Raw genomic sequence first — 20,277 nt, 5'->3', positions numbered from 1 at the left:
TCAACAATTGAATAGCATCGTAAATTTTGCCTACTGTGATATTAATATCAGACTTTTTCATGAATTTTATGTAATCATCTTATTGAAATGGCTTTTCTAAATATTGGCTTTATGTAAAGTTTATGAAGGTAATTTTTGTTCTTTTTCGGGCTACAACACTTGCGAGCCTTCCTTGCGTAAAAAAGGTGGCGCTAAGTACAAATCATTTCATCGCGCCTAATTCACCATGCCAGCTGAAAAAAAGCAGAAGTAAAGCTGCATGAGCCAAGTAAATTGTTACCAGTGGAGTCATCCATGTACCAGGGAGTTGGTTCCATAACAACTCCATGCATGTACTATCAGCAGGGGCGGACTGGGTCTTAAAACCGTCTCGGGTATTTTCACCTAAACCGGCCCATTATTCATTGATATGTTACTTAAATAGTGATCGCCGTCCTGGCCAGGGATCTATTTTGTAGGTTAAGTTAATAATCCTTTAAAAAAGACCCAAAAATAATTTTCCAGAAGCAACACTTGATTAAACTGAAAACACATAATAACGTAAACAAAAAAAGACAAAAATATATGTTATTTAGACTAGATTTTATTTAGGTTTTCAAGCATTTTGTGACAACCGTTTTGCTCAAAAAAAATGAATAAAACAAATAAAATCCACTAAAACATATATGTTCAATAACACGAGCACACGTAATGTCTACGAGAGTAAAAGCCTACGCAGTTCGCTGCCTCTGGTATCCCATCCATGATATTTTTATATTCTTTTTGTCAAGTTTGGCCAAGATCCCCTTTTCCACAATGTTGACCACTGTTCTCCAAGGCTTCGCAGTTCTGTATGTAGTTGTTCCGCAGTGACAGCCTCATCAAATCTAAGCAAATACCTATGCAGCTTTTCCATAGCTCCTGATGCCACTTGAGCAAAGTTCCTTGGATGAAGAAGTGTAAGATCAGCATAGAATGACGTGACGTCCCTCTCTACACGTCCCTCTATAATATACACATGTGTGTATCCAGGAGGGGATGTTGGGGGCGCGCGCCCCCCCCCGGGTAAGAAAAAGAGGAGAGAAAAAAAGAGAAGAAAAAAGGGGAAAAAAGAGGATGGAGGAAGGAAGGGAAAAGAAAGAGAGAAAAGGTAGAAAAGGAGGGAGTAGAAGATAAACGCCAAGACACCGGGAAGAGAAAGTGGAACAGTCATAATTACAACGCTGATCCCTATAATATACACAGGGTAGCCAGTGACGGATCGAGGATTTCGGAAGGGGCGTGCGCCTCACCCTACCCCTAACACCGAGAACTCCATTTTGACGTTCCCATTTTTCCTTTCTCACTAATGTACATATACTATATATGGTCTATCATAACGCGCGCGTGTGTGTATGGACGCCTTAAACAATTGTGCTATGTGGCTGGTCTCCAACTCGACCGAGTCGTCAGGGAACATTTCGGTGTTAGACCAGGATCTATATGCCAACTGCACTAGACCTATGTCCTTCGATGCAACACTGCCATCCAGAGATAAAATATTATACACTCCGACCTGAATGCTAATTGTTACCCCAAACCAGTAGTACCGTAACTCTTACAATGAATCAAAAATAAATTCCGTATGCGATTGGAGAATTGAACACATCTCCTGTGAATATCATGTAGTGGATCCAAGGGCGTATCATGGGCGGGGGGGGGGGGGGGCGGACGCACCCATCACTTCTTGAGATTGTTTCCATCTGCATAAAAACGCGCGCCCACAACCCTACGCCCCACCCCTCTAATCGCTTCCCGATGAATGACCTTAGCCCGTAGTACCAAGACCTTGACAAAATCCGGCAACACACCACTTCATCGATAACAAGTGATCGGTTTGTGTATTAGTGACGTCTAGAGGTCGTCCACTGACCAACATAGAGTGCATGTGACCACTCCCGACTTTGCAATTTCCCAAGATCAGGCCCCGAAAAATCCAAGAAATCTCAAGCGCACTGTACGGTATGGATATCTAGCAATATCTAGCGAAATCTAGGGATGAAAATCCCAAGATCTTCCCTAAACTGAAGGCAGATAGAGAATCGAAGCGTGTGTAATGAACTTAAAACAGTGCGTCTTTCGAAATGAAAATAATGTGGGGCAAAGTAGCGTAACTCCTATGGGCTCGGACCGTGCGGAGCCGGTGGCCCCGACCAAAAGAGGGCCCCGCTATACTGATGCACAGAAAAAGGGTACCTCTTTGGACAGGGAAGGCCCGTTTACTGGGGAAAAAATTTCATGCAAGACTGAACAAGACAATATACATATTTTCACGTGATACGGAATACGGACATCATGATCATGTGCTCATTGGGTATTAATGTCTGTATCGAGCTAGTTGTGTTATTTATTATTATAATGAAAACAAAGTATATAACTTAAAACCCAATCTAGCAAATGTTGTACTGAGTACAACATCGGAACATATGATTTTTTGAAAAATTCTAAAACAATAACCCAACACCCAACAGACTTGAAACTGCGTTCATTTGAAAAAAGAAGGCAGGAAATTAGGCTTAGATGGAGACAAAGTTTCAGCCGAAATTAGGCCTATGCTTAGGTTTGATTACTGTATTTGTACAGTAGTCTCCATTATATTCCATACAGCAGGGGGGGGGGGGCACTTGCCCACCCCTCTGGAAAATCAAACATTAAAAAAAGAAAAAGTTAAGCATTTGACATTTCAATGATTTCCCCCAACCAACAGTTCTCTAGTTATGTTCATTGCATACGGACCCATAATACATTACTGAAATTATTGAAAGTCAAATCCTATGACATTGAGATCTCAAAATAACCGATGTGTACATGCAACTTGAACGGGAAGTGTCTTTTCCGACGATCTAGGAGTATTTTTTGGCAAAAAAATCGTCGTACGCTCCGCGCCAACCGATGGTGGCGCTCCACTTAGATAGTATCAAGTGGTATGTCACACCTATATGACCTACTGATCTCCCCCCCCCCCTTTGTAAACATTTCTTCGGACGCCCTTGCTTGGACCTCCTGATAGGGGCCCCTTCGGGCCAGGAGCCCCCCCCCCAGGCTCATCGTTACGCCACCGGTGGAGCATTGCACAATGAACAGATAAATTGTTATTTATTTCAGTATCATTTCAATTATTCGAATTTTTAAAGCAAAGAGCAGATATCACATCATATCAGTTAGCATGAAAATGGCGTTCCGGGATGAACAGCCTCCAAACTGTAGATGTGTGTAGTGCTCGGTTTCGGAAATATCTGGTATTTTTTCATTTCCTTCAACGAAGTTTTATAGTAGCCGTTATACGAAGTTTTAATATTTGTACACCAATAAATTAACTGTGTCTGAATTTTCGAAAATTCCCTGACCACCATTCTTCATCATACTACCCTCTACTCGTGCAATTTTGACCGGTCTGTTAGGGGTTGAAGGAGGTTTTTTTCTATATTGGTTGTCCATATATTAAGATGAAATTTTGTGCAATATTATGGGTATGTTTTGAAGTGAATTTATTCACGAGAATAGTGAATTTTAAAATTCTGAACAAATAATGGGCTTAAAACCTTGAAAAGTGGGTCTTACGGGTATTGTGGGCCGCTACGTAGAATCACGTACAAAAAGCAATGATCTAAAAGAGATGCGTTGAGGTCGAACATGATGTGTGACTGGTGACAATCTTCAAAAAGGTTATGGATGAAAAAAAAAAACTATTGGCAAATTCTTGGTTCTCAGGCAAAAGTGTGCATCTGGTTGGTCATTTCAAGCCCGAGAAGTGCCATTTCCGGTGATCTGGGGGGTATCAAAACCAGAAATTTTCTTGTACGCTGCGCGCCAACCGATGGTGGCGCTCCGCTTAGATAGTAATTCGCGCCCCCGGGTTAGAATATCCTGGATACGCCCCTGACCATGACTTTCACTGCTAATCTGTCACCAACAAGGACAACTTGAGGCTACCTCGTTTCATGTCGTCGAAATTCCCTTGGTCTCGAACACAGAAATTGCACTCCGATCTAGCATTTTGGGCCGATATTAATTTGGTCATCCGCTCGAAAAAGTTCCCGTCGGTGAAGCTAAAATTCCGTACAAGTCGATCAGAAGACCACGGCGTTTCCAGTGTAGAAATCTTGGTCTCTGTCTATATTCACGGTAACATTTAATCTATAATTTGGCATGTCTGTATTTTTGGATACTTAAGCCCATTTGATTATTGCTGTTTGCACTGTATTTTTTTCAAAATAACGGCATATCTATATTTGATCTTCATGTTACTTCGGTCACGTAGGCTAACACATCTTTTTCTGTACAGTAAGATTTTGCCTATCATGCGAAGTCCCTGCTTACAAATGGTTAGGCCACATGGTACACCCATTGCTCGAAATTACGAGTAAGAACATTCGCAACTTTGTAATTAACGTACGTTAGACAAGATTGAAACAATAGCGGGACAAACAGGAATGATAAAGTAAGGAGATGCCATCGTGAGGACCCTAACATTAAGTTTCTCGACACAGCATAGACCTAACAGTAAACAGTCAGGCCTCAATTGACTTAGGGTATAGGCCAAGGATTCGTAGGAAGTTGAACCATTAATTTGTTCTTGGCCTATGGCCCGAATCTATTAACTGTTCACTGTGGAGCCTATTCCCTAGTTTCGTGTGTAGCTTTACTAAGGCGAGTAGTAATTAGAACAAGGAAACATTAATTTTTTGAGATTTTAACCTTTCACTGGGCCTGACTGAGCTAAGTTGTCCATTTTAACTTTTGAAAGGCATGGATTGGTATGACTATGAGCCTATCTTCTCAGTATCTTTCTGTGTCTTTGATCTCTACAGAACAATGGCTGCAAACCTTTTAAGATTGTCCAGTCGTCGGGTGGTGGGTACCTTAGCCCGCAGAGAGATGTCAGCGGCCTATGTTGACCGCCTGGATTATCCGGCCCCACCTGTACGCTACGTGGAGGATGCCTCACTTACAGATGAATCCAAAGCTCTTAGGGAAAAGGAGAGAGGAGATTGGTCATCCTTGTCTGCTGAGGAAAAGAAAGCTTGTAAGTTATTATTTTGACTAATCACCAACACATCGAACACCCAGAGGCTGTTTGTCGTCATGTCATGTTCATGGTCGTCATGTTACCCAAGTAGTATTTTAGACTCCGACATACTGTCAAATATGAACAGTGTTTATCAGTGAATACAAATATATAGTCAACCTTTAACACTAAGACATCTCTGTCAAAAGTGAATAGTGTTCACAGGTAATTAAAAGATTGTTTTCTGCAGGCTGTGAGAAAATTACTGCAGTATTCTGATTTGAATCAAAACAGTGACTCCCGTATGAGACATACTTTATGAGATTAAAAACATTAGAAGGACTCACTCATTAACGTAATATGCAAAATTGTAAATGATGAATAGTTCTGTATGCAAATGATCCTCCAGTTGTAAAACTGCATGAAAAACAGAAGTTGATACATATGTTATGTATCAAAGATTCTATCAAAGATTCAAAGATGTTATGTATCAACGATTCTATCAAAGTATCAAAGATTCTATCAATTTATTTTTAACAAAGCTTGAGTCATAGCCTATGATATTAAGTTCATACTTCTCATACATGATACATGACACCTCTCAAATCTACCACTTTTCTATCTACCTAACTTGACAAACCTGGTAGTGTGTCAACACAGTACTCCAGATGACCCACAATTTCGGGTCATCCCGCACTGCCTCCTGCCTAATCATGAAATATGAACTTTTGCTTGTTCTCATTTTAACTTTGTCTTTCTTTCCTTTCTGGCCATAGTGTATCGTCTGAGTTTCAACAAATCATTTGCAGAAATGAATACCTCAACAGGCGAATGGAAATACATTATTGGTGGCACGTGCTTAGGTCTCGCCTTTGCTTTTCTCATATACGGTTTCCAGAAGCAATTCAGTGAGTACAGCATTTAAAACCTTGTCTCTCCATAAGTATTCATACTGAACAGAAACCTATGATCCTGCCCCCCCCCCCCCCCCTCAATAGTCTAGTGATCAAGTTTCTGGGGTTTACCGTCTATGGTCTTTTGAGCGTACATAGAGTGATTTTCTAATAGCAAGTATTAATAACAACAAGAGAAAAATGAAATTGTCAGAAAAGCTGTGTTGTCTTATGATGAATTCTAGTCCAAAGGAAGCTGTGTGATGAGTGAGTGGAATTTCTCAGTCAAAATCTGTATTCTTGACCTTCAGTTATTGGGACATTTCATGTCAAATCACCCCCAAAAAAAGGGAAGATAAATACACCACCATCTCAGAAATTTCTTCAAACTTGGTATATATGCAATTATTGTCTACAAATAAGGCCAAAATTCAAACTAAACTAAAATGGTTCCACAAAGTCATTTACAAGGTCAAAATTAAAGGTACAAAGGTCAATCATTTATTAATGTAGCCTTTATATGATATCAGTGGATTATTAATCCTCTTTCCCATCTACATTTGACCTTTACATTTCAAGTTATGTGTCTTTAAACTTTCTGGTCCAGACCCATTTTCACGATTTTTCCGCAATATTCGGTGGTCGAAAACTTTTGATCCGTATGCCTGGTTTCTCTAAATATCGGAATTTGACCTCTGTAGTGGACATACACTTTGAAGAAATTCTGAGATGGTGGTGTATTTTTCATTGGGTGAATTGACATGGAAATGAACCAATTACTAGATTAAGAAGCCCAGTGCTAATACCCAACATGTGCCACATTAAGAGGGCCATTTGTATAAGCTGTTTCAATGGTGTGCCCAAGTGGGTAGCTTGGAGAATTCCTTTCATGAATAAACTTTTAAAACACATTACTAAGGTGGACAATATCTCATGTGGTCCTCTCAGATATTCTTGTCATTTAGCCTTGATTGTTTTGAAGGAGTGAAAAGCCACACCAGACAAACTCACATCTGTGAGAATCCTGAATGTAGTCTTTGCATCCTAATAGGTGGTATATTTATATGCAGCAGAGTTTGTTGACATCACCTCTTCATGGTAGACATATCCATCAACTAAATTGTAAAGGTCATCATTACTGGCCCCAATTGTTGACATTCTTAAACAATTTGAGTACTAAAAGTTTTCAAAGTTATATTCCTAGAGGTTTTCCTCTCTTAAGTGTTCACAGGCATTGAGGAGTGTTTAGTTCCATGATTTAATGTGTCAATATAAAGACAATACCGTGGATGAAGGCAGTTAATTTGCTTGTTAGAGTTCAGTTTGTCCAAATGTGATAACTATTTATCTGTCAAGCATATCTAAGATGATACCAAAGCTATGTCATTCAGTATGGGAACAAAAAAAATCACTATTGATATATCAGTCCATCTGAACTAGTTTGTACCGGTGGCTGACGATACATATGTACATTCAAATGTCGCAGAACTAGTAACTACACTTCAAATATGGCTAAAATTATCAGAATTTCATAGAGCGCTGTCTTCATCTATGTTCAATAAGATGCCTTGCCAAAGCAGTACTGCTGTTATACTCAAGCTTTGGTAACAGTATTAGTGTTTCTTATTTGCCAGCTGCTAATTTAGATTCTCATTGGTTGGATTACAGCAGAGCTGTGTATGAATGTCTGGTGTGTACGAGAGAGGGGGAGGGGGAGGGAGGGGGGTGTCATACAATGTAATCATTTATTTGTTAATATGACATTACAAATTTAGAAATCCAGTTTAAAGGATTTATTGAAGATTTGAAGGTTTGAGATCAGTGTGCATAAATGTTTTTCTACTGGTGGTATTGATATGACATGCATATGTTGTTACATTATTTGCTATTTTACATCCTTACAGTTTCCCCTCCTTTACCACCTTCAATGACGTCAGAATGGCAAGAAGCACAGTTGAAGTACAATATAAAAATCAGGAACAACCCTGTCACAGGACTGGCTTCAGAGTGGGACTACCAAAAGAATGACTGGAAGAAATAAGCATCTCACGACCGTTTTAAGTCGTTCTTCACATTTGAAATGATATAGGTACAAGCAGTTACAGAATGTTGCCCCACAAGATCAATGTGTGTTTTTACTTTGGTCTTTGAAGTTTAAGGTATCTTTCCAGTATTAGGATATTGGAATTTCTGCAAATATTATTAAAAATACCAAAAAGTGGGAAGAGAAAGCTGGACTGATATTCATTTGCACGTACTGTAACGGGTTGGAAACGTGCAACAAAGTTTTATTCTAATATCAAATGTACTTTTTTGACCAACTGTGTGATTTCTTTGAAAGTATGAAATATAAATGCTTGTATTGAAAGAAAAAAATGCTTATCTGTTTTTCATTCTTGATGCTACCTGTTGGTTGAAGAGAGAGGTGGATTCCTTACAGTATATAGATTCTACCAAAACATATCTGTGATAATGCAGTTGGGTGGTTTGGGTCAGCTTTGTGGTACCTTCACTACAACAGACAATGGTTCACTACACCAATGACAAAACTCGTAAAAATAAAAATTCTGGAAAACATTGAGGTGCCGTAAAAATGTTTGCAGTTTTCAAGTGATGAATTGGTTAATTAATATCTCAACAAGTTGCAAAACCTTGGCAGCAATATGTTAGATTGGTCACATTCAAAAGTCATGGTGTGAAGTATTAAACATCTAGTTTTCTGGCACACTCAGACTCAATCATGGGTAACTTTTTGGTAACAAAAAGGAAGCTTGGAGATGCCAGTTTGCTGGTTCTATGGTTGGAGACATGTGTGGGCTTATTTATACCACAGGGTAGAAACTGCAAAAGTATAGAGCCACACTAAGCCCAGGGGATAAATATGTCACCAGGTTCCCCGGACAAGCAAAATATCAAAAGGTGAAACAAAAATTGTTTATTATTAAAACCATAAGGCAAACTATGCTCAAATATGATTAGATGACTATTTATCGCCGTTATAAATTACACCTCTCGCCAAACCCTATCCTCTCCCTCACGCACAAGACTTTTAAAAAGGGGGTGTGGAAATATTTTTAAATTGCCCTGACGGTTATATGCGCCAAACCTTTATGGAAGTGGTATTTGGGTCGTTGAATTCTTCCCTGGCTGAATGTTTAAAAATCTCCTGACTGAATCATGTTCTAATGACTGATTCATGTTCCCTGGACTGCATAACAAACCCTGACCGCATCACTTCCTCGACTGAAGATGAGAGGTGATGGGTGGGGGGGGCATGGCCATTGATACCCTACTGCATTTTCCATACTTCCTATAAAATCAAAAGTACACTGTAAAGTTGACTAGCATACAGTGATAGAACTAGACATGGCACCTGGAAAACGGTCACTTGTTTTGTGATTGGGCTCTGATTTCACTGTTTTGGTATATTTCTTTCGTTTATGGGTACGGGTGGGTGTAAAACGGTTCCGATTGGAGACAAACTTCATTTGCGCTAGGGGGTGAAGTGAACAAATCTCTTTACCCGCCCCTGTATGTGTATGCCCCTGTAACATGCAAGTACAGGTACCTGGATATCCAAAATCGAATTCATATCAAGTTATTATTATATGGCCACCATTCTGACGGAAAGAAATTTGGGAATTTTCCGTATTTTTCATTTTGGAGGATAGATGTCGGATTTTTCCTGGGAGAAAACACTGACATTGGCAATCATTTCTGTCTTTTTTCTTGAAATGTCTTCATCGCGAGAACTGTACGTCACAAGGCAATACATTACAGTTATATACAGTCATCGGTGATACCGGCTTCGATTGACTAGACTATAGTCGAACGTTCTCTGTGGTGACACGGTACGGTTTTACCGTTAATATTGTCCGATAATGGCAAATCAACATGTTTCATGTGGAAGGGACCTCATCTGTGTCCCTGATATATCAAATTCTCTTCAGATGGCATCTTATTCCGGGTAAGCTCTCCTCGTGCATCCTTCTCCCCGTTGTACTAGAGAATAGGCCTAGCCTACATGTCAATTTGTCAGTATTGTGTGACAGCGAACTGTTGTCACACGTGGGTAGGCCCACAAGTTTTCATGTTGTTTATTGTTATATGTACAAGTGCGTACTGTGGATAACGAACTAGCTAGGCTAGTCTACCTTTATTTGCGAGCATCAGCTCATCCTTACAACCCCATAAATTAAAAGGAATAAAAGGATCCTTCAGTTGAATCTAGCATGGTAGCAAGGCATGAAAGATGTACTAAGTTAGCCAACACCCTTGTTATACTATAATTAATTAGCCTATCTGCTATGTAAATATGAAACATTGAAATGCATGCCACACTCATATTATTAATATGGTAACGATGTAGAAGCTCATCATATTAAGTGGCAGCTGTAGGGAGGGGGGGGGGTCATACATGTAACATGATTTTATGAATATATCATTTGATAGTATAATATAGCATAACCTAATATAACATTATTAGCACAACATAGGATTTTCTTATAGTAAGTTCCTAAACCATGGGATTCTAAAGTTAAAGGGCATGAAGACTTGCGCAAAAAGAAACGTCTAATGCCGGTAATCTGACCTAGTTTCGAATGAGGTGTAACAGAAGTGTTAGACACCACCATCGATCCCAGAAAATACGCACACAGCTTGCTACCTTTAATTAGACACTAGTGTACAGTCAGTACATAGGGCTGCGGTCAATACCCACAGCACAGACTGTGTACAAACGATACAGTGATGGACATCTCAGGTCCAGCTCAAGAAAACAAGGTATCACGTTTTATTACTGTCTGCATTTTGTAGCGACAAGCAGAAAACTTCACTTGCAAGCAATGGAAAGTTAACTTTTTCAGAGAGCGGCACACGGTTTGGGCCGAGTCTTCAATGCCTTTAAAGAATAACTTAATTGTGTAATATACTGAGTTTTCAAATATATTTGGCTTCAAAGTATAAATTTTCAAGTTTACCCAGTATTCTAGTAGTACTATTGCAAGGAAGGTGTGGAGGAGAGTACAAGAGGGGAAAGGGGGAGTTGTTAAGTACTGTTGTAAGTTGTGTATACATGTGTTTACCTTTCCTTGTAAATGTAAGTAATTTCCAGGTGTACGTTCCGTTGATTTGCCATTGGTGATGCTGATCAGTGATATGAAAGATTTAAGATTAAATTAAAATATGAGATCAATGTCATTTTGTATTACAGTAGTGAGTTTTGCATTACATTATTAACTTAATGTAATTCTGATCAATCAACATGGTTTTATTCACATATAAAATAGTTGAGAATATTAAATTCATTGCTGCCTAAAAAGTGACCTATAAGTTTTCATGCATTCCTAATGATTCAGAACAGATATTAATTCGAACAAAAAAGTTGTGTTATGTTTCATACTTTGCAAAGTTTTGATTGTTTTGCATACTTTGAGTGTTCCTAGTATGATTTTGATGTGTTTAAGTACAAATTCATTAGTGCATTAAATTTAATAGTTGTGATTGGCACGTGTATGTATATCAAATTCAATGCAACATATAGAGCTGTAACAAGAACTGTACAATTTAACCATGTCTTGTGGAGTCAAGATTAATATCATATTTATAAGGCACAGTTAATAAACTTCTTGTTGTAATTAAAATTTTAATTTGCTATATTTCAATTGTTTTCCTTGTCCAGCTTTGACTTTATTGCAATGCCAATTGTGCATCCACGGTTCAAGAGAGAATACATTGAAGGCAAAGCCAGGGACCGCCAAGGAGCTTTTACAAGACCAGATTTGATCTTGTCCAGTCAAGGTAAATATTCTGTTTATCTACATGAAGAGTTAGGCTAAAATTAAGGTATATTGGAAGAAACCTATAATGATTAGTTTGAAAAACAAGCTAAGGAAAGTATGAAAAAGTATTTTCATTTAAACATCATGTGTATCATTGTAAAACATTGATAAATTAATTACTTAACTGACGATGATGTCTTCGGTAACAATTTAGGGTGATGCTTTTAGTTTAATTTAATTTGAGCTTGTTCTTAAAACATAGTGTGTCGTCAGTTTGACCATGGCAACCACATTCTTTGCTTTGACAAGGTTTGAAAGAAATAGCAGGGCTAGATTCCACTTACAATTACGATAGAAAACAAGGAACCATTTTTGTCCCGTCTTTGAGCCATGTTTGTAGTCTAGTGTTTTTCCAGTTCTGTTAATTGAACGATTAAAATCTGCTATATTGTTATTATTATTGCTTAATGTACATACTGTAGTAGATCTGTGAAAAGCGAAGTTCTTGAAATACTGTGTTGTTCTGATCATTTAAATGTGCTTCAGGCTCCAGAACTCTGACTATAAAGTTTTGCTTTGCAACAGATACTGCCATCTTGGCTCAACCGTATCAATGCATTAATGAAGGCATACTGCCATATAAGGTCACATTTGTTCTGCTTTGGTTGTAATTAATCCTTCCTAGTATAGGTGACAATGCAAATTTGAAGGCATTACTGTATGTATTGCATGTCTAGGTTCCTGCATTTCATGCATTTCTACTAGTACTACGTAGCTTTTATTTCTCCCTGGTCAGGCTCAGATATTTTATTTTTCAAATTTCAAAAGACTGGAGCTCTCTAGTGGTAGGAAAACTATCCTCATGGATCCAGGTGGATTCCCCGGACGAGGTGGTCCGCAAAAACTCTGAAGGAGCGTTGATGGAGGAACTATTATATGGAGCTCATCTGAGCTTGCCAGCGCTCATGGTTCCTCTAAACGGTCCAGAGTGTGTAAATCTAAGCAGGTGTCTTCTCAGTCACTTACAAGGTCACAGCAATCACCAGGTATGTAGAGCTCCTGAAAAACATGTCAGATCAATATATGCATGGTTCAAAATAAGCCATATATCCAAAATCAGCCCGATTAGATCATTGACATTGTCATAAAAGGTCATTTCTTTTTTCTTGAAATTTTTCATTTGCCCTTAACCCCCCCCCCCCCCACCCCTCGCCTCCTTCAGTTAACATGCACATCATCAGTTGTCCACCCTTTGTCATACTAATTTCCAGGCTTTCAAGATGAAAAATATTTTTCTCGATCCTGTCTCTCATTCCATATTTCCATTATTTCTGACGAATTGGTTTTGGTAAATTTTATGTTATATATTGCAACCAAGTCCTTCTGGCAATTTTTTACCATCATCCCATGAAGTGATCTTATCAACAGCTAGTTCTGTCAAAGTCTGTCAAACTGCATCAAGCTGTTCTGGAAGCCAAGGTGATTTGCAATGCCTCTGTGTATATTTTTTTTCGTGAAGAACATAATAAATTTTCTTGAAATCTGTCTCAAGGTCTGGATTCACGTTCCCATGGTGGCCGAGACTTGTGCGGAGGGATTGGTGGAGAATGAGGTGAAACAGAAGCTGGATGGTAGCGATGGGGACCAGTCAGAATCGGACTCTTGGAGGTGGTGGAGTACCCTGAGGACAGTGTGTAACCATAACAAGAGGCTTGGCATTGGTGAGAAATGTTTCATTTGGTCTTGTTTACGACCAGTACTCACATTCCTCTCAGCAATCAGAATCCTAGGTTGGATATCTGACCGACCTGTTCTGGGTTTTAAGATTTTTACCTAAGTTAAAAGATTGGTCGAATCCCTGGAAAGTTTCCTCAAAGGCTTAATTGATGATGGTGTTGGCCCCCCTGCTCATATACGGGCCTAAATGTTAATATTAATCCATTGTTTTCTTTAATTGTAATAACTGAACCAACCAGTGAGAGAAAATCCAGGAATTATAATATCCAACAGGTTTTTGTCCCTGACAAATTTATGATGCATTAAACTTCAAAAGTCTTAAGAACATTTTTGTGTTGTATCTAAGGAGCTGACCTAAGGGGTCTTTGGGTAGACTGAGAAGTCCAGCAACTGTAATTGATAACCAGCTGATGTTTAAAGGATCTTTTATTAAAACCTAAATTATTTACTGGCTTCGACTTTATCAAGATTAGTTTTTGCGCCTACAGTGCATCCTAAATTACAATGATTTTCACATTTACAGCCTAGTGTCTACTTCACCATTTTACTCATTTAAATGTTAGTCCTGGCTGAGAAACTGATTGAAGCAGGTTATCATCGGGCTTCAATTAATTACGGTACATGTATACATTGATGAGACAGTTTTCACTTTCTATATTCACATATCAATAGTAGTCATGAGCTTTCCACATGCTCTATATAAAATGTAATTAAAGCATTCTACCCAATAGAAGATTTAAATCAGTTTGTTATCTTAAAAGTATTTCTTACCTGTCGTGACTAAGTTATTATTATTATTCATTTTTCGGTTATGATTTCTTGCCAAACGAACTAGGTGTCAAAAATTTTTCCGTATTGTGACTGATGTTGACAATGATGTCGTCGGTCAGTGCCTTTATTCAGTAATTAAGTTTATTAAATCATTATTTTATACAGCCCTAGAAATACCTGCAGATCTTCCCTCCAGCGATGTCATTGACAGGTGGGTCGGAGAACCAGTTAAATGTGCAATCTTAAATACCAACGTATTCCTCACCAACAAGAAAGGTTTCCCAGTTCTCTCAAAGGCCCACCAATCTCTTGTGATGAAGTTATTTAAAGTAAGTCCATGGTCGGTGGACCACACATCGCTGTTATCATCGGTTGGATTATTAGAGACAGCTGTGGTAACAGTGATGTAGCCCATACTGTAGTTGGTGGAGTGGGTGGGGGCGGGGGGAGGGGGGGAGATTGGAATTCATGAGGAAGTAGAGTGTATGGGTGGAGAGAAAAATGGAAGGCTGGCTAGAAAAGACCCTTTGTGATGCATAAACATGAGTACATCAATATATGTTGTGAACGGTGAGCTAAAAGCAAACTTGTTTACAGCGTATGTTTAAATTCTAGACAACTCTCACTTTTGTTATACGCACTGTGCTCGCGGTGTAACAATTTTGGTGGCTGAAGAAAACAAACTGTTATGCTGATGTCAGTCTCAAGAAGAAAACTTCGAAAACTGTTTTAGTAAAATTCATTGATTGGTGAAGGGGGAAGGGATGGATGTAAAGAAAGAAATTTACCCAAACGTTTGAAAAAGATTCGAAGAAATGTATGCGGTAAGAGCAACTTAGGGAATTTGAGATGTTTTGTTTGTTTTGTTTTGTCTCTTTACCTGCTTTCTCCGTTTCCTCGAGTTGGATGTACAAATGATGATTGCTGGAACCAACCATCACCCAGATAAAGGCATCAAGGCATACCAGCAGTACCTAGACCACCTCTACCAATCACAACCTCCACTGAGTGGCGTCGATGCCTTCGCCAAAGGGTACGAAGACTACCTGCAATGTCCACTACAAGTAAGCTTTCGAATCATATTTACAGCAAGTTTCTGTAAATTTTACTGGCAGGGTAGACTAGTCTTCTTTTCTTTGTGGGGATTGGGGAGGGGGGAGGTGGTTGGGGGTTGGAGGAGGGGTACAAGGCTATCTGTACCCTTACCTTTCAATGCAAGTCGATGACTTGGCATCTGTAACCACTCGACTCGACTACTTTTTAGTTAAAACTTTGCGTGGCCCGCTGACATGTGACATTTCACAGGTACCATTTTGTCGTTGACCGAAACACAAGTTTGCTGCATACATCTTGTAAGAAAGTGTGATGCTATGTTCAATCTGTATTTCAGCCTCTCTCTGACAACTTAGAATCGCAGACGTACGAGATATTTGAGAAAGATCCTGTCAAGTACACACAATATCAAGAAGCAGTTTACAAGGCTCTGCTGGATAGGGTACCCGAGACGGAGAAAGACTCCCGGACAACGTGAGTACACATCTTCCTTTTTTGTCCCATCTCACCGAAGGCTGTCTCGTTTTTAAAGTTTTCTGACGTTCTGCTTAACAACGCCATATAACCTTTAAAGGGTGTATGCAAGTGGAGTATTTCGCCACGCAGTAATTTGTTGAGTAAAGAAATCTCCAAATAATTCCTCTTTCCTCTTCATGCATTTTTGTGCTTGAAATTGCTATCAAGAGAACAAGAATATATAAAAATCTTTAAAAAAAATCTGGCTGGTGGCGCCCCCGGGACCACCGGCAGGGTGCTCCTTCCTTGATGGGGCCCCTCACACTCAGAGCCAATAACAGTTCGATCTTTACCGGGGTAGACCATGATAGGTGAAGTTGTTTGCATGTTGACATATCTGCTTTGAGCCTTCATATATGACATTATCAGCACTTTATTTCTGTTTGATGTTTTTTCTTTCTGCAGTGTAGTCATGGTCCTTGGAGCTGGTAGAGGTCCATTAGTCACAGCATCATTGAAAGCAGCCGAACAGGCGGAGAGAGAGATCGTGGTCTACGCAGTCGAGAAAAATCCTAACGCCGTGGTTACGTAAGTCCTCAATTGATATATAAATTCTCACACATTCATCGTCAGTATCAGATCTTGGGGGGACAAAGAGAAATTGGTAAATTGACGATTCACGATCTGCATCACATTTTGCTTCAAAAGTATGAAAAGACTTTTCAAAATAAAGCTGCTTTGAGTAATGCTCCAATTTTTTGATTGCAAACCGATTGGGATGTGATTAGAAACTTGATGGGGTTTAAAATGGTTGTGTAAATGGTTTCAACTTTGTGTAGTATCTAAACTCCATGCTCATAGCAGGGGGAATATTAGAATCCAAGGTATCAATGACTTAAAATTATATTAATTTATTTATTGCAAAGAAAACAAGACAACTTTGATGAATTTACTTTTATATTATTAAGCGTATACTTTGATGTCTTGGTGAATGACTTGTACTGTACCTTTATATTGGTAGGATAGCCTCTAGTCGAACGCGCTTAATTGTAACCTGCTCTTGTAGGTGACAAATGATTGTTTTGAAATGATATCCAACTGCTCTTTATCAGTGCGGTACTGATTGTGAAGACAGTCCCTCGCGTTTTGGAATCGTCTCTGTATTTTACTCTGTCAGGTTATACTCGCTGAAAGAAGATAAATGGGGGGACAAGGTCACAGTGGTCAAGACGGACATGAGAGAATGGGAAGCGCCCGAGAAGGCAGACATCATCGTCAGCGAACTGCTCGGGTCATTCGGGGATAACGAACTCTCGCCGGAATGTTTAGACGGAGCGCAAAAATTCCTGAAAGGTAAATAGCGTGATCGGTTTCTAAATGGACAGATACAAGCTGTTGTTGAGCGGCCATTGTGAATGCTATGGCTGTAAATTCTGCCTAACGTTTTCAAGAGTTATTCTCTGATTGCAGATCAAATTTTTTTATCATTGGGAGGTTTTTAGAGTCATTTCTTTGAAGTAACTTGGTAACAAACTACCGTTGAGATATACTGAAATGTAGCTAGAAATGTTACTTCTACCAGAGATGTGAGTGTAGTTGAAATTTGGTGTTTGGATGGTCCAGATGTTGGTCAATTTGAAGGACCTTAGACCAACTTTTGTTGAGATAAATGTCCAATGTGGACTAGTAATATCTCTCAGCTGTGTACCCGTTATTTTCTCCATAGCCACGACTGACTTCATCAGCCCTAGGATCGGTATTCCTAACCTATCATATTTGAGTTATAGTCTACAGTGTTTATTTTGTTTTCCAGATGACTGCATCAGTATACCGTGCAAGTACACTTCACACCTTAGCCCTCTGATGTCACATAAACTGTACAATGAAGTCAGACTATGTAAGGAAAGAGATAAGAACCCCGAAGTAAGTAACGTAACTACTCCACCCTCATCCCACAGAGAAATATGGGATATCATGTTCTACCGTTCACAAAGAATGGATAGAAGTCCTCTCAATGCAGTGTCCTATTTGTGAGAGAATATTTTAAGTGACTTGAGCTCAGAATATATTGTTACTAGTGTCATGCACACGAAGCTTCAAAACCAGTTATTTGAAGTTTGAGAGAAATTTTACAAAACTTAACGAGTAGCTAAATCTGTCGTGTCTGTTGTGTTAGATTATTTTTACCCCCTTTTTTTTAACATCCCCTTATCTAGGCTCACTTTGAAACACCCTACGTGGTCCGTCTCCACAACGTCACCATACTTGCCGAATCGAAACCAGTATTCACCTTTGAGCATCCGAACCCGCCTCCCACAGACAACTCTCGCTACAAGAGCCTCGCATTCGAAGTCGAGATGGAGTCGGAGCTGCACGGGTTCGCTGGGTACTTTGACACAGTGTTGTACGGGGACATCATGCTCAGTGAGTAATACATCGCCCAAGCTGTATTAAAGGTTCTGAATAAAGAACACATTTTTGACGAATTTTCTAGTAGAAGTTGGAAAACTCATGATTATTTTACTAAATTCGGTAGACTTTCTCTATCAGAAAGGCTAGTTCTGTGATCTGAATCTAACAATTTTTGTGATTGCATGACTTTGTTACTTTGGGGATATGTTTGGTGTGATAATTGCCTTTCATTGTCTATCATCATCCACAGGCACAGAACCGAGAACATACTCAGAAGGGATGTTCAGCTGGTTTCCATTATTCTTTCCCCTTAAGGTAAGTAAATGCCAAAGATTAAATGACTGAAATTAAAATTGTTTTTTTTTAACCCCATGATGAGAAATAAGTCAAAAGAGAGTTAGTCATAGACTGTTAAGTACAAAGTGTTAATATGTCAGGAAAGACTAAACTGCTAGTTGATTCTGTTTGTATAGTCTTTTTGCTTTGTATTCTACCCTACCCTACCACTTCCCTCTCCCTCCTCATGGTGTAGTATCTTGTCTCCTTTGCCCATGTACTCCACCAGCCTCTTTGTTCATTGATGGAGAGTAGCACAGGACAGAGAAGTTGGTTTTTATCGTCACGTCCTACTCCTTGTCTAAAGAGCTCTTGAAGATGGAGATATTTTGGAGCGGAAGTGAACATGGCTCTTTCCCTGAACATTTTTGTTTTTGTTTCCACCAGGAACCAGTTCATTTACAATCGGGGACCAGGATAGTGGTCCACTTTTGGCGCAACTGCACCCCACGTAACATCTGGTACGAGTGGTGTCTAACAGAACCTGTGGCCACCCCCCTCCAAAACATCAACGGCCGATCATATACCATCGGACTGTGAGGAACTGTCGAGAGTCCATTAAAGGATTATGATCACGTGTCGGGCATACCTTTATTTTGTGTGGACCCGAAGCGGTATAAATGTATGGGCTACATGTTTGATTCTATATTTGTGCCTCGCGCTGTTTACATATCTGACAAGCCGCAACCTCTTGAAAAGGAAACCGCATCGCGGGCAGCTTATTTTCTTGTTTTTTAAGTGGAAGCGTCGCGACCCGTACAGTCAACAGCTGTCTATAACCTCTCTCCGTGTGCAACTCTTCTTATTCTTCATAAAAGTATTTGTAGAATCTTTTTACAATGTTTTGACTATATTTATAGAAGTGCATGATTAACTGTTAATGAGCTTAGTTTTAATGAGGATCAGGAAGAACACAAGGAAACAATTTGAAGTTTCTTGACGGCCTGATCGCAAGCGATCAAACTTGACTTATTTCTGGCTGAAGAGGGTAAATCGTTGTTTAGAATAATGTGAAGTTGTGAAAAGTGATGTATGGGTTAGCTATAGTAAAGGTGAAATAAAAAGATTTCAATGTGTTTCATGGTGTTAGTTCTTCTAATAAATCCAGAAACTTACTGGCAGATAATAGAGATGTGAACCATCCTTTGAATCCCGTCGTAATGGCGAAACAAACTTCTTTTTTTCTTCTTGTTTTCATTTCTGTGTGTCAAAGAAACTTGTGATGGAATTACAGTGTGCAGAAGAAACTGTTAAAGAATTCTTACAGAATATTCTGCTTTTGAAACTGGTAGCATTTTTGCATGTTGTTACTGGCATACAGCAAGGAACTGTTAAAGTACGGTTGCTACGGAGATACCACTCAAAGGTAACCATTAACTAGGGATGAATTTAATGATGATTTGCTCAATTGTGATCTAGTTTTGCCACCCGGATGCTTTGTAACATTAGTATTAATAACAGCAAACTGTGATGCCAAGGACTGTTTAACATTTATGCAAATGTTTCACCTTGAATAAATAACCACAAGTGAAATGTTTTTTTCTTCTTTGTTTTTGTTAAAGGTGCTTCCACTCTTTGTAACCTTAAAAGTCCTAAAAGAAGATAAATTTGATTAATGTCAGTTATTTTTTGATAGTATTACAACCAGTTTTGTATTGTAGCTTTTCAACATCATTCCATTCTATTCGATTTTAGTTTTTGTATTGTTTTTTGTTGTGCTCCATTAATAAAACTCTACATTGGGTATGGTAAGTTGGTAACAATAATAGAAACTGATGTTTTGTTGCTTAGAGTAACCAGTTCTGGCTGAAGT

General features: G+C 39.1%; 2 protein-coding genes across 2 annotated transcripts; both read left to right on the top strand.

Moving 5' to 3' along the window:
- Positions 1-3,983: 3,983 nt before the first annotated feature.
- On the top strand, positions 3,984-8,048 carry LOC139961233 (cytochrome c oxidase subunit 4 isoform 1, mitochondrial-like). The gene is made up of 4 exons (XM_071960307.1): positions 3,984-4,143; positions 4,830-5,044; positions 5,803-5,934; positions 7,824-8,048. The coding sequence occupies exons 2-4, from the start codon at positions 4,834-4,836 to the stop codon at positions 7,958-7,960; spliced, it is 480 nt and encodes a 159-aa protein (XP_071816408.1). The 5' UTR covers positions 3,984-4,143; positions 4,830-4,833; the 3' UTR covers positions 7,961-8,048.
- A 1,411-nt stretch (positions 8,049-9,459) lies between these two features.
- On the top strand, positions 9,460-19,997 carry LOC139961227 (protein arginine N-methyltransferase 5-like). The gene is made up of 13 exons (XM_071960293.1): positions 9,460-9,886; positions 11,600-11,718; positions 12,528-12,745; positions 13,252-13,420; positions 14,373-14,536; positions 15,110-15,271; positions 15,598-15,734; positions 16,182-16,304; positions 16,894-17,069; positions 17,530-17,639; positions 17,933-18,140; positions 18,379-18,443; positions 18,852-19,997. The coding sequence occupies exons 1-13, from the start codon at positions 9,801-9,803 to the stop codon at positions 19,002-19,004; spliced, it is 1,890 nt and encodes a 629-aa protein (XP_071816394.1). The 5' UTR covers positions 9,460-9,800; the 3' UTR covers positions 19,005-19,997.
- The last annotated feature ends 280 nt before the right edge of the window (positions 19,998-20,277 follow it).

This window comes from Apostichopus japonicus, chromosome 3 (assembly GCF_037975245.1).
Source record: "Apostichopus japonicus isolate 1M-3 chromosome 3, ASM3797524v1, whole genome shotgun sequence".
NCBI lineage: Eukaryota > Metazoa > Echinodermata > Holothuroidea > Aspidochirotida > Stichopodidae > Apostichopus > Apostichopus japonicus.
The sequence above is the reverse complement of the archived record's forward strand: the minus strand, read 5'-3'. Positions and strand labels throughout refer to the sequence as shown.

Excerpts from the sequence above, each read along its gene's own strand:
- LOC139961233 (XM_071960307.1), top strand. The coding sequence starts at position 4,834 with ATGGCTGCAAACCTTTTAAGATTGTCCAGTCGTCGGGTGGTGGGTACC. Across the intron at positions 5,045-5,802 it reads TGCTGAGGAAAAGAAAGCTT|TGTATCGTCTGAGTTTCAAC; the intron begins GTAAGTTATTAT and ends TTCTGGCCATAG. Across the intron at positions 5,935-7,823 it reads CGGTTTCCAGAAGCAATTCA|TTTCCCCTCCTTTACCACCT; the intron begins GTGAGTACAGCA and ends ACATCCTTACAG.
- LOC139961227 (XM_071960293.1), top strand. The coding sequence starts at position 9,801 with ATGGCAAATCAACATGTTTCATGTGGAAGGGACCTCATCTGTGTCCCT. Across the intron at positions 11,719-12,527 it reads TTTGATCTTGTCCAGTCAAG|ACTGGAGCTCTCTAGTGGTA; the intron begins GTAAATATTCTG and ends AAATTTCAAAAG. Across the intron at positions 14,537-15,109 it reads TTGTGATGAAGTTATTTAAA|TTGGATGTACAAATGATGAT; the intron begins GTAAGTCCATGG and ends CGTTTCCTCGAG.